This window comes from Euleptes europaea, chromosome 1, assembly GCF_029931775.1.
Source record: "Euleptes europaea isolate rEulEur1 chromosome 1, rEulEur1.hap1, whole genome shotgun sequence".
In the NCBI taxonomy this organism is placed as follows: Eukaryota; Metazoa; Chordata; class Lepidosauria; order Squamata; family Sphaerodactylidae; genus Euleptes; species Euleptes europaea.
The window spans coordinates 66,153,489-66,173,702 of NC_079312.1; the positions used below are offsets into that span (position 1 = coordinate 66,153,489).

Consider the following 20,214-nt stretch of genomic DNA (forward strand, 5'->3'; position numbering starts at 1 on the left):
GTTCCCAGATCCAGCGAGATCAGGCCATACCATACCATTCTACGTACCTAAATTCATATTACAAGTCTGTAATTTTCAAATTTCATGGCATCACTAAACACAAGCTGCTTCCAGTCTACCATTTAATACTTTTCACTATTACAGCAAACGTGACACAGTTTTCTGCATTTGGTTAAGGCTTTTAAATAACAAGATTAAACAGCCCTAGATAAATTTGATTAAGAAAAAATTAAGGTAAAGATTGGGTTGGGGGGTCCAATTTTATAGGGCCCCATTTTTTCTCAATTGGAAATAATGGAGAATACATGGGGTACACTGCAAATTTGGTGGCTCTAGCTTAAAAAACGGGGGGGCAGAGCCCCACAAAGATTTCCCATAGGGTTTAATAGATCCAAAAATATTCTGATATTCATAAAGAGCCAGGGGAAAAAAACCTATAACAGCATGGGGATTTGGAATTTTTCAGATTTTCCAAAAATTTTCAGGTTTATTAAACCGGAATTCAAAAAATACCAGAATAAATTGGTGCACACCCCTAGTATACACTAAACTACAGCAAGGACAACTTTCAACAAATGGTTTTTTCCCCTCCCATACAGACTTAACAATGCTTCTTTAGCACCCACTGGGAGTCGCCAGTGTAACTTTGTAATACAATAGCTTGAATATATATCATCTTGCCAAGGATGACCTTGAATGCTAGACTACTGGAAACATCAAAATGAACAGCATATTAAGGACTAATCACCCAATCATAATGGGGAGGGCGTTAAGGAGTGCTCGAGGTCAGCGCAGCTGTGCTGCCTCCAGGGTGGCTTGCTGCCAAGCGCTGCAGGCCGAAAAAGAAAATTTAAAGAAAACCTAGTGGAATTCTCCATAGAGTTCCATGGGGCTACGCTTGCCTTTATGCACTCCACTCCTGCAAAAAGGGGCATTCCCAGGCTGAAAGGGCTTAGGAAGCTGACTAAAGTCTGCTCCGCCACCGGCAATGTCCCCTTTGACGCTAGCACGAGCACCTACACCGGGATAATGGCGCCATGCGACTTCCCAAAGCCTGCATAAATGCCCCCTGCACTGGCCTTTGTGCCACTTTAGTGTCACTAATGCTGGTGTGGAAGAGTCACACCGGCTCCTATCCCCTTTCGCCCCCCTCCCCTTTAAGATTGGGCTGCCCTAGTCTGTCACTATTACACTGATACTATCTGATACTGATTACTGTTAGTGAAGTAGTGAAGAGATACAACACATGGTGATTACTTTCTCTAACCAAAGAAGGTGCTGTTGTGTTCAAAGTTGTTAAATTCAAAAAATGACTCAGGAAACTCTTTCCTTGCCGTTTGAAAATGCATATCTTCTGAAAAAATTAATAAAGCATGTATTTTTTTAAAAGCTGGGTTCTTGATTCATTTATGAAATAAGTCGTACGTGCAAAGGAAGGCTTAGTTTTAAATATCACTTTAACATTTTGTGGCTGCCACAAGCAAAGGATTATTTTAAAGATTCTGGCAAAAGAGAGCTAGGAGCTATATTATTTATTGGCAAGAATTTACTATGTAATTAATCATCACTGAGCAGCGGCTTATGACATTAAATAGAAGGGCTGTATAATATAGATGAAAAATGACCAGTGCAATGAGGTTTTGCAGAACATGGCACATCAACTAATCGAGAAAAACTGATTTATATTAATGTCAGTCATGCTAATAATTGTGTCACACAATGTGTGGAGCAGCCAATATGAATGAAGAAAAGAGTAGCTTATCAGGATGACTAGCAGTGACCCAAGACTGGAATCCAGCAAACTGTTCCTTCAGTAAGTCCAAACAATTTTAAATCCCTATTCATTTTCTGACAGTAGATGTTCAAATAGTGCAGGTTCAACTGGCTGTGAAATGAAACAATGATAAGGATGATTTTCTGAAGCTAGATGAAAATCTAGCTGCCAGGTCTAAGAAACAGGGTTCTCCATAAATCTGCTAATAGCCAATACTTTTTACAGTGACTTCAAGACTGCCAAAGTGCACTCAAAATACGCTTCTTTGGAAAATGGATATAACCCCTATTATAAATACATTGTGAACGAGGGGGAGGGGCAGGACAGCATATACTGTCCTCTGTGAGTTCAGTAAAGTATCTGAATCAAGGCTACATGTGTACAACTGTATGAGCAGAGGGTTGTCTCTGGGCAATTAAGAAGCTTGGTACAATCAGAATTTCAATTGTGCCGAGAGGGATTTATGTACTAACAGTTGTACATAACTAGGCTTCATGCAAAAGGTCTACTGAATGCAGAAAATGAAGACTGTGTGTGCAATCCTGGAGCACCCCCCCCCCAACATGTAAAGAATCACTGACACACATGCAGATTCTGTTCACAACCATTCACAATGTGTATGACCCAATCAAAATCAAATACTTTTAGTACTACTGATTTCAGTTGGAAAGTATCACTGGAATACTTTAGCTGCACCTAATGCTACACCTGTTATAAAGGCATTTGTAACGAACCATCTTGAGCTGTAATACTATGCACATTTACTTGGAAGTAAGAATTCAGCAGACCTTGATTCAAATTAAACCTCTGTAATATCAGGCAGTTAGGTTCAGAGCTTAAATTTTCAGAATTGCTTCAAGGGTTACATTTCATACAATGACGAAATTCACTGTAACAAATTTCTCACATGATAATTACCACTGCAATAGCTTGATAGTGTGAAACAGCTATTTCCCCCATGGGCAGATCCTTGCAGTAATATAGACTTAATGACTGGCAAGTTTACCCAAGTGATAAGGTTATCACTTAATAATTGCCACTTCAAATGATGTGTGAATGGGCCCTTGGGTGAATTAACACTGCCATGTTTTTTAAGATTTCCTAGTCTTCTGAAATCTTCCTTGATCTGTCAACTATCACAGAAGAGACTTTTGACACTTCTTATCTTTGCATATCCCTGGGAAGAGAAACTCACACAAGACCTTATGATACCTGTGTGAACAACATTATTATGAACAACACAGGTCACACAGGTCTAGTTGTGTCTGAAGAAGTGAGCTATGGCTCATGAAAGCTCATACCCTGCCAGAAATTTTGTTAGTCTTTAAGGTGCTACTGGACTCTTGTTCTTTTCTACTGCTAGTGACAGACTAACACGGCTACCCATCGTGACAGGTCACAGATTAAGAGATGTGGTATTCTACTGGCAATCCTGCTGCAAATTTCAAATCTTTTCACATCTGTAAAAAGGTAATGTCATCCACTTTCACTGGGTTACAAATAGCGCTCTTCCACAGAGAACAACTTCGAATCAAGAAAGAAACAATTTGAACCTGACTCAGTAAAACTATAGCCCAATACATATGTAACACACAACCATCAGAAACCGGAGTGCTTAAGTCACTTTTGTGATCTGCAGATGCCCAATACAGGCTGACTCTAACTATGTGAAAGAACATGCTCACATGAACACCCTCAAGATGTGGAGTTTCCCAGGTTTATTAGTAATTCACTCAGACTACATGATGCCAAAATATTGTCGAAGGCTTTCACGGTCAGAGTTCATTGGTTCTTGTAGGTTATACGGGCTGTGTAACCGTGGTCTTGGTATTTTCTTTCCTGATGTTTCGCCAGCAGCTGTGGCAGGCATCTTCAGAGGAGTAACACTGAAGGACAGTGTCTCTCAGTGTCAAGTGTGTAGGAAGAGTAATATATAGTCAGAATGTTATTCATTCTTAAGAATGAATAAGGCTTGGCTTCCTGTCCTGAAAACCTCCAGACTAACAAAGACTACAGTCAACAATAGCCATGCAGATTAGCTTTGGATTTCACACATTAACAGATCACTTCAAGATACAATGGTTCCATATTAACATACCACACCCTCATTAGCACATTATCTTGATACTTACAGGACAATGATTAGCACATTACCTTTGATACTTTTTTGCAGGACAATGATTCAGCTCAACCCAACCCCTTTCTGACTATATATTACTCTTCCTACACACTTGACACTGAGAGACACTGTCCTTCAGGGTTACTCCTCTGAAGATGCCTGCCACAGCTGCTGGCAAAACGTCAGGAAAGAAAATACCAAGACCACGGTTACACAGCCCGGATAACCTACATGATGCCACTTTACACAAGCAGGTAACCATTTGGAGAGTTACCCATGACTAAACAAATCCATCTAGTGGAGCTCAATTAAAAGGTATTATAGTGAAAAATGCCATTTATTCTCATTTGGTTTAAGGCAGTTAACTCTAACCTCTAACCATTAATTTTAACCACCGTGGTAGTTTGGGTGATTTCAAAATTGGAGGAATTCAGTTAAGCATGTCAAAACAAACATGGCCAGACTAGGTCCTAGTACCACAGGATCTTAAATATAAAAGTGATATGAATAGTAGACATGAACCATTACACAGGGAGGAAACAGAAATCATTAACATTCAAAGCTGAAACAACTATGGTGTTTTCATTTGCATAAATGACAGAGAATGAATTACCCCTGCAGCAAGCCTGAATGAAGTGATTAAAATAAAATCTCAAGGAGTTGAGATTAGAGGAAGGAGATAACAGATGTGTATTCCATGGCTACTACAATTCAGAATTTTATTGTTGGGTTTCTTAGAAACAACCCCCCCCCCTTGCCTATTGCAGCCGGAAGAACACACAGGATGCAAGACCATCTGTGGGAGTTTACAACCCTATTGAGATTTTTCCTGAAGCCAACAGAACAGGAAAAATAAATGACATAGTATGGCTCTGACCATTCTTTCCCACCCTCCACCTCCAGTTCCTCCACGTACACTATAGCTGTGTATAGAAAAAATGAGGCAAAAAGGAAGTTCCCTTTCTGGCAAATTCTGCGCTTCTCCAGGTGGGATACAGATAACAAAATTGCATGTGGAGGAGCAGGACAGACATTTAAAAGGTTATGCACTTCTGATCTCTAGCATGCTGTATTTTTCAGGAAACTGTTTTTCCTAGATTAATAGAAGACATCACTTTAAAAACATTAACTTTTAAAATTAAGAAAAGTAGATCGCTAGCCCATAAAAATTCTAACTATCTCACTTGCCTACAAATTCCTACATTATTCATACGTTATTCACATGGATTTAGTTTTAATCTCTAAATTATTGTTTTAAATTGTATTGCAATGGTTGTGAGCCGCTCAGAGCCTGACCTGGTCAGGAATGAGCGGAATAGAAATCCAACAAACAAACAAATATGTAGGGAAAGCAATGGCCTGAGAAGGGGGGGGAGAACCAACTCACTTCCGTTTATAAATGTTTCCCAGCCAGGAGGGAATTCTTACTCATGTCTGGTTACGAGGCCAGTAGATATCACAGTGCCCCTGTGTCAAACTTTTTCTAAGAGCAATGGTCAGAACCAGAAGTCAGCGAGAAACCAGCTACGCCACCAAAGGCATGCTTTCTTATCATCTAGTAATCAAAACCACTGCCTTGTCAACTTCCCTGCTCCAACAAGCAGAGCCAATAAAGTGAAGCAATAATAACTTCCCTTTCCCCTAAAATTTGGCTGCTGAGGTTCAGGAGACCCTCCTGGACAAAATGTTATGTGGTACAGAAGGATGCAGGAAGAAGGAGAAATTAGGCAAAATCATCCCTGTCCCACACAAGCTTGAACTTACCCAAAAGAGATGGTGAGCGATTTCTGCTGAGTCTCTCTGCTTGCTGCAGCCCCCCAGACACACAACATTTTGTTCAGAATGGTTCTCTGAACCCCAACTACAGCATTTGGGACACTTAAAGGACTGCTGAGTGAAGGGATGGAAGATCTACTTCTGGAAACTCATTCTGTGAGGGGAAGTTTGGATCCAACCCCATATATGGCGGGAACTATGTTACGTGGTAGTCTTAAGAGACCAAAATCCTATCTTCAATCCTGACTTTGGCTGCTTCCACATCGGCATTTTGTTCCACCCTGGCTCTCAAACTGGAGCAGGCTTTGTTTCAGCACATCCACATGTCATTCTCTAGTCATTCTCTTTCCACCTCTTTCTATAGTTTACCCCCATGTTTTCCAAACATGCTTTGCTCTGACCATTCCAGAAATACTGGAGACCACCAGCAAGTTGTTTCCCATTGAATGTAACGTTCTCTGGGGGGTATATTGGGAGAGATGGTGCTGCAGATTTGATGGCCCCAGATCATTTAGGGCTTTGAAGGTTAACATCAAAACCTTGAGCCTGACTCATTATCCAACTGGGAGCCAATGCAGCTGACGGAGCACAGGTGTAATGTGTGCTCTTCATGGGGTCCCCATAAGGACCCGCGCCACTGCATTCTGGACCAGTTGGAGTTTCTGGGTCAGCCTCAAGGGGTAGCCCTGCATAGAGTGAGTTATAGTAGTCTAACCTGGAGATGACAGTTGCATGGATCACTGTGGCAAGGTCAGGGCGAGACAGGTAGGGTGCCAGTTGCCTAGCTTAGTGGAGATGGAAAAAAAACATTCTATCTATGCCCATTGCCTGTGCCTCCATAGTAAGGGAGGCATCTAGGATCATGCCCAAACTCTTGATGGTTGGTGTTGGTGTTAGAGCCAGACCATCAAGGGCTTGGAGCTGGCACCCCAATACCTGGTCATCCCGACACAGCCACAGGACCTCCGTCTTTGACGGATTTAACTTCAGCCAGCTCTTTTTCAAACATTCCACCATGGCCTCCAGACACCTGGCCTATATATCTGGGGCGGAATCTTGTTTGGGATTGTTCAGTGCAGTATGCCCATATCCCTTATTTGGAAAACGTGAGGTGTCTCTAACTTGCCCGGAAGAATGGGTCTTGGAATAGGCTACTTTTCAGACATATCTGACAATGTAGATCATCTCACACTAAGAGTTGGTTTTTCATTTCTGATCACTGTTTCTGTGTGCAGAAGTCTATTTGATGCATTCATTGTAGTCCAATTTGGAAGTGCAATATGATTTGATTGAAGGTCATTATTGGGGGGAGGATGGAGGTGCTGAAATATACTGTCTTGAGCACATAGAAATGTAGGATAGGATACTGTAAAGTTGACTTAGTGCAAGGGCTACTTGTGAAACGTTCTGTGGGACCCAGCCCATTATTTCAAAACATACACCAGGACTTGCTTCCACCTGATGGGCGCAAGCCACTGTCTTGTACACACAGAGAAACTTCTCTGTTACTTTCCAATTGAGAAACTCCTTCCCAGTCAAGCTTTCAAGCTACAATTTAAACTTTCCTAACCTTAATAAGTGGTCAGAGAGGGAGGGAGAGATTTACTTGAATAAATAAATATATCTTTACAAAAGTCCCAGGTGTGTGTGCATAACTTCTTGCATGCACATTAAGAGCTCCTCTGGATTGCAGCCAACATATCTAGATGAAGTGGCAGGTCGATACAGATATAAAAATCAGTCTGACCTTCAGAATGGCATTTTATGCACGGGTTGTTTCTGTTGGATATGCTGCTCTCTCAATGCACAGTATTTGCAGTCAAATTCTCAAATCACTCTGCACAGGGGTCTGAAACTGACCAACACTCACTGTGAAACTGACCAAATAAGCTGCCTCATAGGATAAGCTGCCTCATAGGTCACTTGTGATTATTTCAGAGCAAACAAAACAAAAAAACCTGTTTTATCAGGCTGAGATCTGAAATTGACCAAAACTAGCAACACTAATAAGCTGCCTCATAGTATTCCAGCTTCCAAGGGAGAAGTTGGATGAGGGGAAAAGACAAGTGGGAGGAAGAAGCGAGACTGGGTGTAGGGAGAAAACCCCAAATTGACAAGTATGCACAGGACCAGCTTTCGATTTGGGATCGAGGCAGATATTAAACTCAGGGTAAAACAGCATCTACAAAACACGAGGAAAACGTGAGGGGAGAATGAGGCCTTTAGATTGGAAAATACATGCATAATGAAAACAAAGTGCTGAAGAACCCGGGGCTTGGTGGTGATGGAAACAACCCATGCATAAAAGGCCAATGCCTCTCAATTCCCACAAAACATTCTTTGAAATAAAATCAGCCATGTACTCCTTGCACAGCCTCCTAGAGATTGGGAGTTTATGATCACGTATTTACAATATCCCAATGGTGAGTTGGTTCTACAATTGGTTCTACAAATATACAGCCATGATTACAGAACGATAATTTAAGGTTCAGAAACACGCCTGAAATGGACAGCATTTTAAGGTGTTCAATCTCCTTAGTTTACATATATAAAAAAATTAAAGGTCACTTGAAAAATACTATATAATTACGTTCAAAGGGAGAAAGTAACAAATGTTAAATGGCTCTGTAATTTAGCAGCAGCAATAATTTAAAAGCTAATTTAAAGGCTGTTGTGTCTGCCTTTCTCTGTCTCCTTCCTGGAGAAGAAAGTCACAGATCATCAGACAGAGAAAAGCTCAGCCTGTTTTGGCTTCCTTCTCTCTCTGTTGGGCCTACAGGAAGGGAGAAAGGACCTGAGAGCAACCATCTTAGTATTTCACAGCAGAGAAGAAAGGTATGCTAATGGCAACTAGCAGCCTCAGTCACTCCCTGGTTTCCAGACCCATGAGAGCAGCAGGGGTGAGAAGCAGAGGGAGCCAAGTGCTAAAGAAGAGGGCAGGGGTTATCCACTACCAGGGTATTTAGCTGCCAGGCTGGTTTATGTCAGCAAAGTATGCCTCATGACGCAGTGATCTATATAAATAGTACATTTTTATCCCATCTTTTCTGCAACAAGCTCGGTGTGGCAGCCTGATCGGTGAATCTGAGAGATGGTGACTGGCTCAAGGTCACCCAGTGAGCTTCCATGGCAGAGTGGGAATTTGAACCCAGGTCTACCAGATCCTAGTTCAACACTCTTAACTATTACTCCATATTGACTACATCAAAGCCAGAGGGAGAACTGATTAGTCAAAGACAGTCTGAACTTACTGTGTTCTACTAGCAATGTGCTTTTTAATTACTGATGTCAGACACACATCACAATCTTACAAAAAAAGATACAACTGACTTTGAAAAACAACAAATCAAATGCAAAGAAAATTTCCTGTCCCTCCTGTCTTCCTTCTGGAAAGATCATCTAGACACAACGATTCACATATTGTTTTACTTTTTTTCTCCTATATTCTATGCAATTTCTACTAAAAGGCCAATAATTCCATTCTCTAACACACTGGCTGATTCATAATCTCCCCACACACACACCACCACCCTTGTACTCTCAAGCCAGCCTAATCAGAGAGTAGCTAAATCCAACAGCTTAATGTGCTCACCGAAAAATGTTGTAAACAAATACCATGAGTAGAAAAGGGACAAAATCTGCCAATACTTGGCTGTGATTGTGCAAGAGACAAATTAGCTTTCCCCCAAAATATGCCACCCATGCTTATTAATGGCCTTGCATTCTGATGTTGCATTTCCTTTGAAACAACTTCAACTGATGTAAAGGTCAGAACTTGCTGAAGAAAGTTTAATCATGGCACTTCCTTGAAGAAACAGATGCCTTCAGTTGTCCATGTCTCAGGACAAGCAGAAATGACCTCAATGGATGTGGAGAAGCTTACCTTAAAGTACGAAACTCTTCAGACTTTGAGACACATGGTGAGGAAGCAATTCTAACAGCAGACGTCAGTACTTCAACAGCTTCACTTTCTTCTACCTGGTCTTTGCTGGTGGCTGAAATAAGACCTGACAGACACCTGATATTCATACATATTTCTTTGTCATTACAAAGAGCAACAAAATAAAAGTGACTGGCAACAAGAAAGATGGAAACATTGCAGTGACATTTGTTTCCATTACGACCTGGCAAGATTTAAAGGGAGCTTAAATATGCAGAGAAGAATCTGAGAAAATCCTTTTGAATCACAGTTGCAAGGTTTATTTCAAAATTCTCTCAAGCACAGCAAAACAAAACAAAAGGTAAATGTGTGGCCAATGAGTGTGTGTCTGCCTCCCTCTTGCTGTGTTGCAGGACAGGCCTACAAGGCCTCAGACTGAATTGGGGAAGGAGTAGCTGGCACCTTATTCTTCCTCCTCTTCCCAGCTTTGCTTCCAGAAAGCCGTCAGCAAACTTTTCCTCAGCCTGCTCCCTGGCTCCTTTTAAAGGCAGCACCGCCAGTCACACAAGCCTCCTAATACAGTAGTTAACCCTGACCTCTCACAAGCGCTCCTCCTCCCAGTCTGCCTCAGCTACTCTCATATCCAGGTCCTGCCTCCACTTTCCATCCAGCTACACCCAGAAGCCAATGGCCATTTGCTGCCCTGGCATTGCCTCTTAAAGGGACATGGCAGGGATTACTGGGTATCCCCCCACACAGCAGAAAATTGCCAGTTTCTTCCCTTACATAAATTGTTTGTTATCTATTCAAGTATTTAGATAAGAGCCCTTTCAGTCTACCTGGCAAGGTACCTGTCAGAACCACATAGTTACAATTTAGTAATACAACAACCTGTAAGATTCAACTTACTCTTTTTATGAATAACTAATCAGCTGCAATGGGGGGGGTGGACTGAGCAAAGTCACATCCACTTACTTCTTGTGCCAACAGTCTCTCTCACACAAATGCAACACAGTTAAAGAGACTAGGCAAGTAGTTGATGTGAAAGACCTCTGCCTGAGACCCTGGAGAGCCGCTGCTGGCCTGAGTACACAATACTGACTTTGATGGACCAAGGGTCTGATTCAGTATAAGGCAGCTTTATGTGTTCCATGTGTCTGCTACAAGGCAAACATAATTTTGCCAGATTCCCTCTCATTACTATGTCCCTTTGTATGCTATGTAATGTTGTCCACAAGGATCCCCTGACTACAAGTATCAGCTTTTTGAGAGTCACAAAAGGATTCTGGAAGGAATTGAACATGTAAAAAATCTATACCCATGAGTGCCTTTGTGCTCTTACCTGGCATAGCACTGACTGCTGATTTTTCTTGTACAGTAGATACTTTTGCAGTTCTAACTTTTGTGTAACTGGGTTTTGGTTGCGTGCGTTTTAGGTTTTCTCTTTGAAACAAAACCACATTTTTTACCCAACCTTGAGAGAGAAAAAGTAACAAAAAAAGTACATTTAAGGCTCATGGCTCTGTCTTACATGTAATTATATTTTCCTACCACCACATAATTTTCTTAATCATTTCTTAGATGGATTACAGGAAGCTATGTTTTTGGTCTACATTATGCTCTTCCTTTCCCCCAGATACCAGCTCTCTGGGTTTACAATGAAATACACGCATGCAACCAATCCAGTGAGGCTTTCCTCACTCCAAATTTCAGTTGGGTTCAAATACAGAATGGGAGTGAAACCATCTTTGGAGCAACAGTTTTCAACAAGAAGCAAAGGTAAGGGGAGATATTTCACAAGATCCTTTCCCTCTGTGCCTGCCTTCGAACTGCAACCACAGCTGCTACATTTTGGAAAAAGAATCACAGAACTACTCGCAACATGTTGTTCCATTTTCAGAGGACATTATTGACCAGCCTACTGGCAATGTAATTATAAACAGAGTTACACACTTGTTATTCCACTGTAATGTTCTTGATCTAAAAGGTTGGTTTTATTACAGCTCATGATAACATGATCATTAAGACTCAGGAAGCAGCAACAGTGTTGCTCCACTCGTGACTAGAATGCTCAGCACAATCTGTCATGTTGTATTTTAAAAGCATAGTACAAATCCAATAATATTAAAAAAGTAAAAGGAGAAAGATTTATGGTATACTATATATTTGGAATAGTCAAAAAGGGCAAGAGTCCAGTAGCACCTTAAAGACTAACAAAAATATTTTCTGGTAGGGTATGAGCTCATACCCTACCAGAAAATATTTTTGTTAGTCTTTAAGGTGCTACTGGACTCTTACCCTTTTTGACTACTGCAAACAGACTAACACGGCTACCCACTGTGAATTATATATTTGGAAGAATTTCTCAGCTGACAGAAAAACCTCAACATTGTAACATGCTACCTGCAGAGACTGTGGAATTTCCTTCCTTTGAAATTTCAGAAGAATCTGACAAAATCTGATGGGAATGCTGTACCTCTGACTGACATAGATGGGGCTTCCAAGTATACTCTTATCTAGGCATTTAACATTACATGCTATCTCAGTTATTCTTCAGTTAGGAAAAAAACATGGGAAAATTGCAGTTAAATCAGCAACTTTAGCAAGATGATGAATTACTAATGCACTGCATTGTGAGTGTGGGGGATTGTAATCCTTTTATCTTCACAGAGAGCTTATAAGTTATTTCATTACTTTGGTCTTAAATATCAACTTACCATCAACATCAGGTGACGCTCCAATTCCCTTTGGTGGTTTACAAAACTTGGCTCTTGTACATAGCTTGTCCCTGCTATCCCATAATCTCAGCTTTATTTTGTGATCTCTCAGCTTTACTAGAAAGTCATTGGTAACATTAATTTCAATAATATGACTCCATGACACCCATACTTGGTCATTTTCAAGCCACGGTTTCACAACCTGTTTTAAAATGGAATATTTTCTAAGATTAGAAGTTCTGAAATAGCACATCATTATAGCAAGGTTTGTAACTGTGGTTGTTGTTTTTTTTTTAAAATCCACACATATAAGGTCAATTCATAAGTATATTCTGTTTAGGTTTTAGAACAAGACATTGGACAAACTCAAGGAAACAACAGGACAATTAACGCAAGGGGCATGGTTTACAAAACCACTAGAAAAACAGACTAGAGATAAGAAATCAAAAAAACATTTCCCTCAAATCTTTCACATTAACAAAACACACTAAGAGAAAAGCTTCTTGATGGTCACACTACTTTCAAGCCACCCACATATGACCTGCCACTGAGTGGCAAGCCTTAACCTCTGTATTAGACAGGGACATCACAGGCAACAATCTATGAGCACAGGCTAGCAGGATCCTAGCCTGCTCATTCTGGTTTGACAAGGCGCAGAACTCATCATGTAACTCAGGATTCCCCAGTCATTTTGAGCCTTCCAGCACCTTTGGAATTCTGACACAAGGTGGTGGACACAACCATGAGGCAGAGCTATCCACAAAATGGCCACAACAGGAGGCAGAGCCACACATCCAAGGAAGTCCAAGCGCAAGAACAGATTCCCGGACCTTACCGGGAGTCCACTTTGCTGCCCAGGCTAGGGGAGGTGGCAGGGGGAGGCGCATGTCGGGGGGCTTCTCAGGAGGCAGCTGGCGTGCATAGGAGCAGCGAGCGAGCCTTCGCCTCTTTGCTTGCGTGCAACGTCCCTGCCTCCTCGGACAAGCGGCTACCTGTTGAGGTTCAAATTGAACCTAACGGGAGCCGTGGTCTGGGAGAGGCAGTTGAGTGGGCAGATGCTGCAGTCGGAGTTCACTCCAGTCAGCCCACTCCACCTAACAATAGGGGCTCGCCTGGCTGGAGATTTAGTTGTCTCCAGCTCTGGTCATATGGCACTGGCATATTTCCTTCAAGCAGGCCACCATGTTCCGGACCCTGTTCACCTGTCCGAATGGGGCATGGATATATGGCTACAGAACATTAGGCATGGCCTAATGGATTGGCTTCAGCTGTAATGTGCATTGGCTGGAGGTGGGTGGTTCCATGGGCCCTGCCCAGCTCTTTGGCAGTGTAAGCATGAGGCTGGATTAGTTTTGGGGGAAAGTGGCCTGTGTGCCCCTTTCCCTCCCGTGGAGGATCCCACTAAAGGATTTTGAGAAAGGCTTGGAAGGATGTTCAGGCAACCTCCTCCTAAGTGGCGGGGGAACACCAAGTGACTCATGCCCAGGTGAATTCCCAGTATTGCCATTCCTGCTACTCCCAGCAAGCTCGTTGGGGGTAGGATGTGCACATTGGCTGAATGGGGTCAGCCGATGTTCCTGATCCAGCCCACATGCTATGCCAATGCAATTTCAGCAACTGGCAGCTTAAGTCGTGGCCATTTAATTCCAATCTTTCCCCCCCTCTTATTATGTTGTTATGTAGCATGGTTATTGTTGGTTATTGTTGAGTACTCTGCCTCATCCCACAATTTAGCCCTGAGTCAGCAAGTGAGAAGTGGGGTAATTTAAAAAATGCACTGGGAAATAGGAGTGAGAGAGAATAAAATGAACGCTGTGGTAGCAGCTGCCACTTTTACAAAATTATTTTAATGTGCACAGCTATTCAAATCTCCAGCAGCCAAACAGATATCCTGAAGGGCAAGAGCCTCACCTGGCCCCACCCACTTTCTAAAAACACTTGATGATGGGCACCAAGATAGGCATTGGCGGGCACCATGGCACCCATGGACACCACAATGGGTATCCATGATGTAACTCATTGCTACCATTCTCTTAAGATCGTATCTTCACTCACTGAGGTATGCAGTAGGCTTTGCCTTTTCGACTTGGGCCGCTCATTCTCCTTTGGAGTCCCTGACTGATAGCAAATAGAAGAGAAGAAGCAAGGGCAAAAGAGAAGGGATGAAACAAGACAACAAAGAAAATAGAAAAATGAAAAGAGATAAAGTAGCATGCAACATTTCATACAAACTATTACTTCAGGAACCTTCTACCTATTAATGCATCATTATCTTAGTACAAAATATTTTTATAGTTTATGTAAAACTTTAATTCACAAGTATCATGCAGCTCTTAAGACATCTGGCAAGACAAGGACCAAGACCAAAACATTTCTGGCTAGTGATACTTCTCCCAATAACCATCATCACAGCTTTAAATAGAATGTTTTTCCTCACCACACCTCAGCCTAAATTGCTTTCCCCCCCTTTCTTGCACCAATAGTCCTGCCCTAGCCCATATCCAGACCATTGTCCACAATCCTGCCCCCTCCCTCCGTTGTGTCATCCTTTTCTCTCCCTACTAAGGCTCTTTCCAAATACTCTTGATTTCAACAGAACTAGGAGGAAGATTCAGTACTGAGGTCCTTCCACACAATTACACACCCACACAAATACCCTCACAAGCAGCAGAACCTTCTTTTAAGTCTATTTATTTTTCTTAAAGTGCCCACAATCCACATACATTCAAGAACAAGCTAACAGTGGGGGGAAATCAAAACAAACATGGCAAGTAAAACCGATTTCCCCTAATAAAAAGGAAAGCTTTAATTTTTAAATTTCCAAGATAATAGTAATGAAATAACTTACAAAGTCAGTTTTAGCAGACAACCAGCTATCCAACCAGCTAATTTAGAATAATCTTGCAACAAATTATTTACTCTAGGTTAAATAGGCAAATAATAAAATCATGACTTCAATAACAGAGATTGTGTTCAAAACACCTTATTTACTCTCTTCCTTGTCAAACTCTGCTTGAGCTTTTATAAAGCAGGCAGAAGTGCTTTACAGGCAAAATATTTTCAGAAACAGTGAAAGTCAGTCCTCCTGCCAAATTGTTTAAAGTGCATAACTTCATCTGATTTGTAAGATTTGGGTAGCTTCCACGCTTCACTAAAGAGATATTCTTCACCAAATTTCATACTGATGAGACAAATGGTATCTGTTTTATAAGGATTAGAATTATCATGCTTTAGACAGATGATAATATTGCTCTTCCATAGCTGTATGTACCAGTGTAAATTAGAATTACTAGAATTACTAGAAATCAAACACTATTAGAATGTTTCCAAAGCTGCTCCTGTTAAGCAACTACTTGACAAGCCATAGAATACTTTGTATACTCCAGCTAACACACAAGTTAAATTAGAAAATGATCCTGGAAATGGATTGAGAGTTTTGCCAGGTTTGGTCAGACTGCCTAAGAGATTTCCACATAAGTCACGTAGAGCTCCCTGGAGGATGAATGAGACAAATGTATTAAGTGCCGAAAATGTCTGGAAACAAACATTGTGCTTCCTGTCTGTATCAGAGAAGATGCAATACAGTGCATTCTTGCAAACTTCAATTGAATTCTCTGAAACTAGTTCAGCAACAAGCTCAAGGAAGCTATATGGGAATAGCAACAGGATTCTCACTTTAATAGGACTACTCTCAAGGTCAATTTGGTATCCATGATACACACACGTAGTCCAAGGACATTTACTGATAATAGGAACAATCCCCCCTCCCAATAATTTTATTTAAGACAAAATCAAACACAGCATACTTACACAACATACATGCAGTATATTAAACCTTCCAAAAGGAGTATTCTATTACCTATCTTCTATATCTGCTAGAATAATACAGATACCGGCCACTAAATACCTCTTATGAAAGATTTTTTTGGTCTCTTTATACTGCTTTATGAACTATGGCATTACTTGTTTCACTGCACTCTAACATCTAGTCTCCTACTTCTTGGATATAGAGCTTTCTTTCTTAACATCGCATTAAAATAGAACTACATGCCGAGTTTTTTGTTTATGCTTTATAATTCTTTACCACAATTGTAAAATTAATCAGAGTGAACATTACTGATACCTGTTTCTAATAAAATATCTATATATTCTAACCACAGTGTTCTAACTTATTCACTTTCTAATTATTCTGCTACTAAATATTAAAATTATATTTGCACATAATAATAATAAAGTTTCCACTTCTTCTGCCACTCCCCTGCAGGTCTTTTATTCAGCAAATGAGTCAATTTTGCCATCACAGCATATTCAGACATTTTCTCTCTCCAACTCTCCATCTCTGGAGTTAATTCTTGTTTCCACCTTGAAGCCAAAATTACTCTGGCTGCCATTATCCTATATAAGAAAAGTTCACTGAGATTTTTGTCCAGTTCTTTGGGTGCTAAACATAACATTGTCTCTGGGTCTAGAGGAAAGCTAAATTTTAACACCTTACGTATTTCTTGATGAATTTCTATCCAAAACGTCTTGACTTTTTTACAAGTCCACCAAATATAGAAATAAATTGCATCAATTTCTTTGCATTTCCAACAGCGGCTATCTGCCTTTTTGTTCACCTTTTTAATGTCCATTGGTATCATGTACCATCTGTAAAACTGTTCATGCCAATTTTCTCTCAGATTGTTACTGGCCGTAAACTTTATCGTTTTTGTCCAGATTTTCCCATTTTTGCATCATGATCTCTTTCCTGAAATTCTGCATCTATTTAACCATGCATACTTTGGTTTGTTCCAATTCTGTTAAGTCTGTATATCAATTTATTTTTAACAAACCATCCTTGTGTAAACTTGTAAGCTTTAGAAGAAACAAAGCAAACACTTTCAACAACACTTTGAACACAAGGCAGTATCTAATGTGGTCAAGGATACAGTGCTAGACTAATACATGGTAGTCTCTTTTTTTCCTTTCTAAATACAATTTTATTTTAACACACACAAACAATCACACATTAAAACATAAACTCAGTATAACAATATATATATGAAGCTTGCCATTCAAAATTGCAGTTCTACTGTCAACCTCATTAAATTACATTGCTCTTTGTTTATAACATATTGTTCCATATCTGTTAGCACATTTACTACTTACTTATTACCTAAAGTTTTTTATTTTATCTGGGGTTTTTTATAAAAGTTTTTTATTTTAACTGAATCCATTTGATTCAGTTCTGTCCCAAATTTTTAAAAAACATTCCATTTTTCCTGAAATTCTGTAATTGGCCTATTATGTATAAAAGATGTCAATGTTGCCATAGTTGTGTATTCTGTTAATTTGTTAATCCATTCATCTAAATCTGGGCATTTCTCTGCTTTTCATTTTGCTGCATATACCACTCTTGCCACCATCACCAATGGAAGCCTCTTTCTTTATGTTTTAGGAATATTTTGCATTGATTAGATTACACCACAATAACAGTAAACAAAAGGGTTTTTTAATTATTACCTTAGATTCACTGTCCAGAAATAACTTAGCCACTGAACCAAACAACACCAAATCTAATTTTCGAGGCTCTGTGTCATCTGGTAGAAGAAAATACTCCATATGATAAAAACGATGCATTCTTGGAATTACTCCTTCTCTCACTTTAGATGCTGTTCTTGAGATATCTTGTCCTGAGGAAGACCAAGACTTCCCTAGACAAATATTGAAACAGAAATTTACAAACTGACTAGAATAATCATCTAGTGCAGTGGTTCCCAACGTGGGGCACACACCCCACAGGGGGGCAATTTGATTTTTAAGGGGGGCAATCCGAGAATGAGTTATTAACAGTGAATTTTTTGCATTTCTTATGGTTCTAGGGGCCTCGTCTACAGTATATAAATATATATTGTGACACACACATTTTAAAAATTAAAATTGGAATGTACACAGCGGTCAGCTGGTGACAATGGAGAGGGGGAAAGCCCGCTAAGCATTTTATGACACAGGGGGGGCATCAGGATTTTAGTGATGCTTATTTTGGGCATGGCCCAAAAAAGGTTGGGAACCACTGATCTAGAGGAAAGGACATGCTACACTGGCTACTGAAAAGAATTTAAGGGGATTCAAGGGGAACAGCACCAGCATTTAACAGAAAAGTGTTCTTACAGGAAGTAATCTTATTCTTCAATAATATGCTCAAATCAACCAAAATGAAAGACAAGTTCCAAGTCTCAGCAGTTTCTTGATATTCTTCTGTAACTCCATCCAACAGAGAAATAACCTTCATAACTAAACATCAGCTATGAAGTCACAATACAAATTAAAATTCAGCCAGCAATGTTTTAGAATGTTTCTTTGTTGCCAAATAATCGCCTTGAGTGTTAGGATTTCAGCCAGACATTTTCTGATAAGGGAAAATAAGGATATCCCAAGACGGGAAAAGAGGGAGGAAATCAATGCAAAGCAGTCAAAATATAACTACAAGTAGTCTTATTTAATTCTATTAAATTTTAACAAAACAAGATTTCATTTTATAAAAAGCAGAAGAGTATAGTGCTTGCTGTTGCACGCCATGGTGAAGATCCAGATAACCGCAAACTGGGTTCTGGTCCCTTTTCCTTCCTGTTACAGCACCTTACACCGCACCCCACCTTAGGATCAGGGGCACATGGAAAGCAAAGGAGGCAGCTGCTGGGAGGGGCAATCTGCTATAATTGTGTGACGCTCCTGGCATGAGTGGAAATGGTTTCCACTCATACAAAAAGCCAGTTGCATCCCAGCCACTGAACATAACACTGGAAAACAGATGTGGTTTACTTCCTACTGAATAAGTGTGCTTCCTTACTTTTTCTTTTATACATATACAAAAGGCTAGAAAATCTTTTTAAATGAAACCTTAAAATTCAAGGAATGGGACCAGAGCATCCCTGGAGGGACTAAGCCCCCTCAGACTCCTCCCACTGTGGCTAATAGCCCCCTTGACTATATTTTCACTCCCCAAAGCAATTACCCTGTGTTCCATTCATGGTTCTGCCACTCTAGTTGAACTGTGGTATCCCATGCTTTGATTTGTGTTGGGAATTATTCAGCACTCTCTGATAAATAGGCCACACTAGGCCCGACATAGACTAGGTGCTCACTCGTGCACCAAAGGATTGCAAGCACTTAAAAGCGGGAAAGGATCTACATCACTGTCATCTGAATGAATCAGCAACCCAGCAATGTAAACATGAAATTAGGACGCTTTTATATCACTACCCTGGAAAGCAGCACAATCACATAAAATATTTTCTGGGCCCAGTTTCCCCTTCACTGTAGAACAGTTCATGAACTTGTGTGGCATGTTCCAAAATGAAGAAAAAATACTAACAAATGTCTTTTACTTACTTGTAAGGGAAAGTGGAACAGCCAACGAGACTGAGAACGTACAGGTAATCAGGCGGCTAGTCTCAGATTCCTGACTTTCCTCCGAACCAGTGGGTACTCCGCTTTCATCTTCAGGCGTGGGGTTACCAGATCCGTCTGCCACTGGGCTATCAGTTCCATTGGTACTCCCTGACCCCAGAGAGGTTTCTTTCTCTGGAGATTTCACTGGTGTTGTCTCGAGTCCTTCCTGCTTCCTCTCTTCTTCCATTTGTCCATCAACTCCATCTGCTGATGTATTCTTTGCCATCCTGAGGTAGAACTATTAATTTATTATTTGGGTTTCTGCCCTAAGTACATGCATTTATTTCACCTTGTTATGGTAAGTAATCTCTATGACCACAGATCACCCTAAAAAGAAGGTGCAAGAACATTTCCCAGTATTCCCTCCCTCCATTTTGCTTTCTAGTTAACACATTAGCAACCGCTAATTCACACAACCACTTATGAGCATGACTGCCTGGTTTTGTTCTGCGTCTCAAATGCCCTGTAATAATGCTAGACAGTTTGCCTTGTGCACAAATAACCATGTGACATGTGT

General features: G+C 40.6%; 1 protein-coding gene across 1 annotated transcript in view; it reads right to left on the bottom strand.

The window, feature by feature from the left end:
* CFAP92 (cilia and flagella associated protein 92 (putative)) overlaps positions 1–19,923 on the bottom strand; it is a 60,123-nt gene extending 40,200 nt beyond the window's left edge. Inside the window, exons 1-5 of the mRNA XM_056847086.1 lie at positions 19,638–19,923; positions 17,769–17,959; positions 12,267–12,468; positions 10,892–11,023; positions 9,553–9,793 (exon numbers count right to left, since the gene is read on the bottom strand). Coding sequence (XP_056703064.1) covers positions 9,553–9,793; positions 10,892–11,023; positions 12,267–12,468; positions 17,769–17,959; positions 19,638–19,923 — 1,052 coding nt within the window. The remainder of the gene's footprint in view (positions 1–9,552; positions 9,794–10,891; positions 11,024–12,266; positions 12,469–17,768; positions 17,960–19,637) is intronic.
* Between the last annotated feature and the right edge of the window lie 291 nt (positions 19,924–20,214).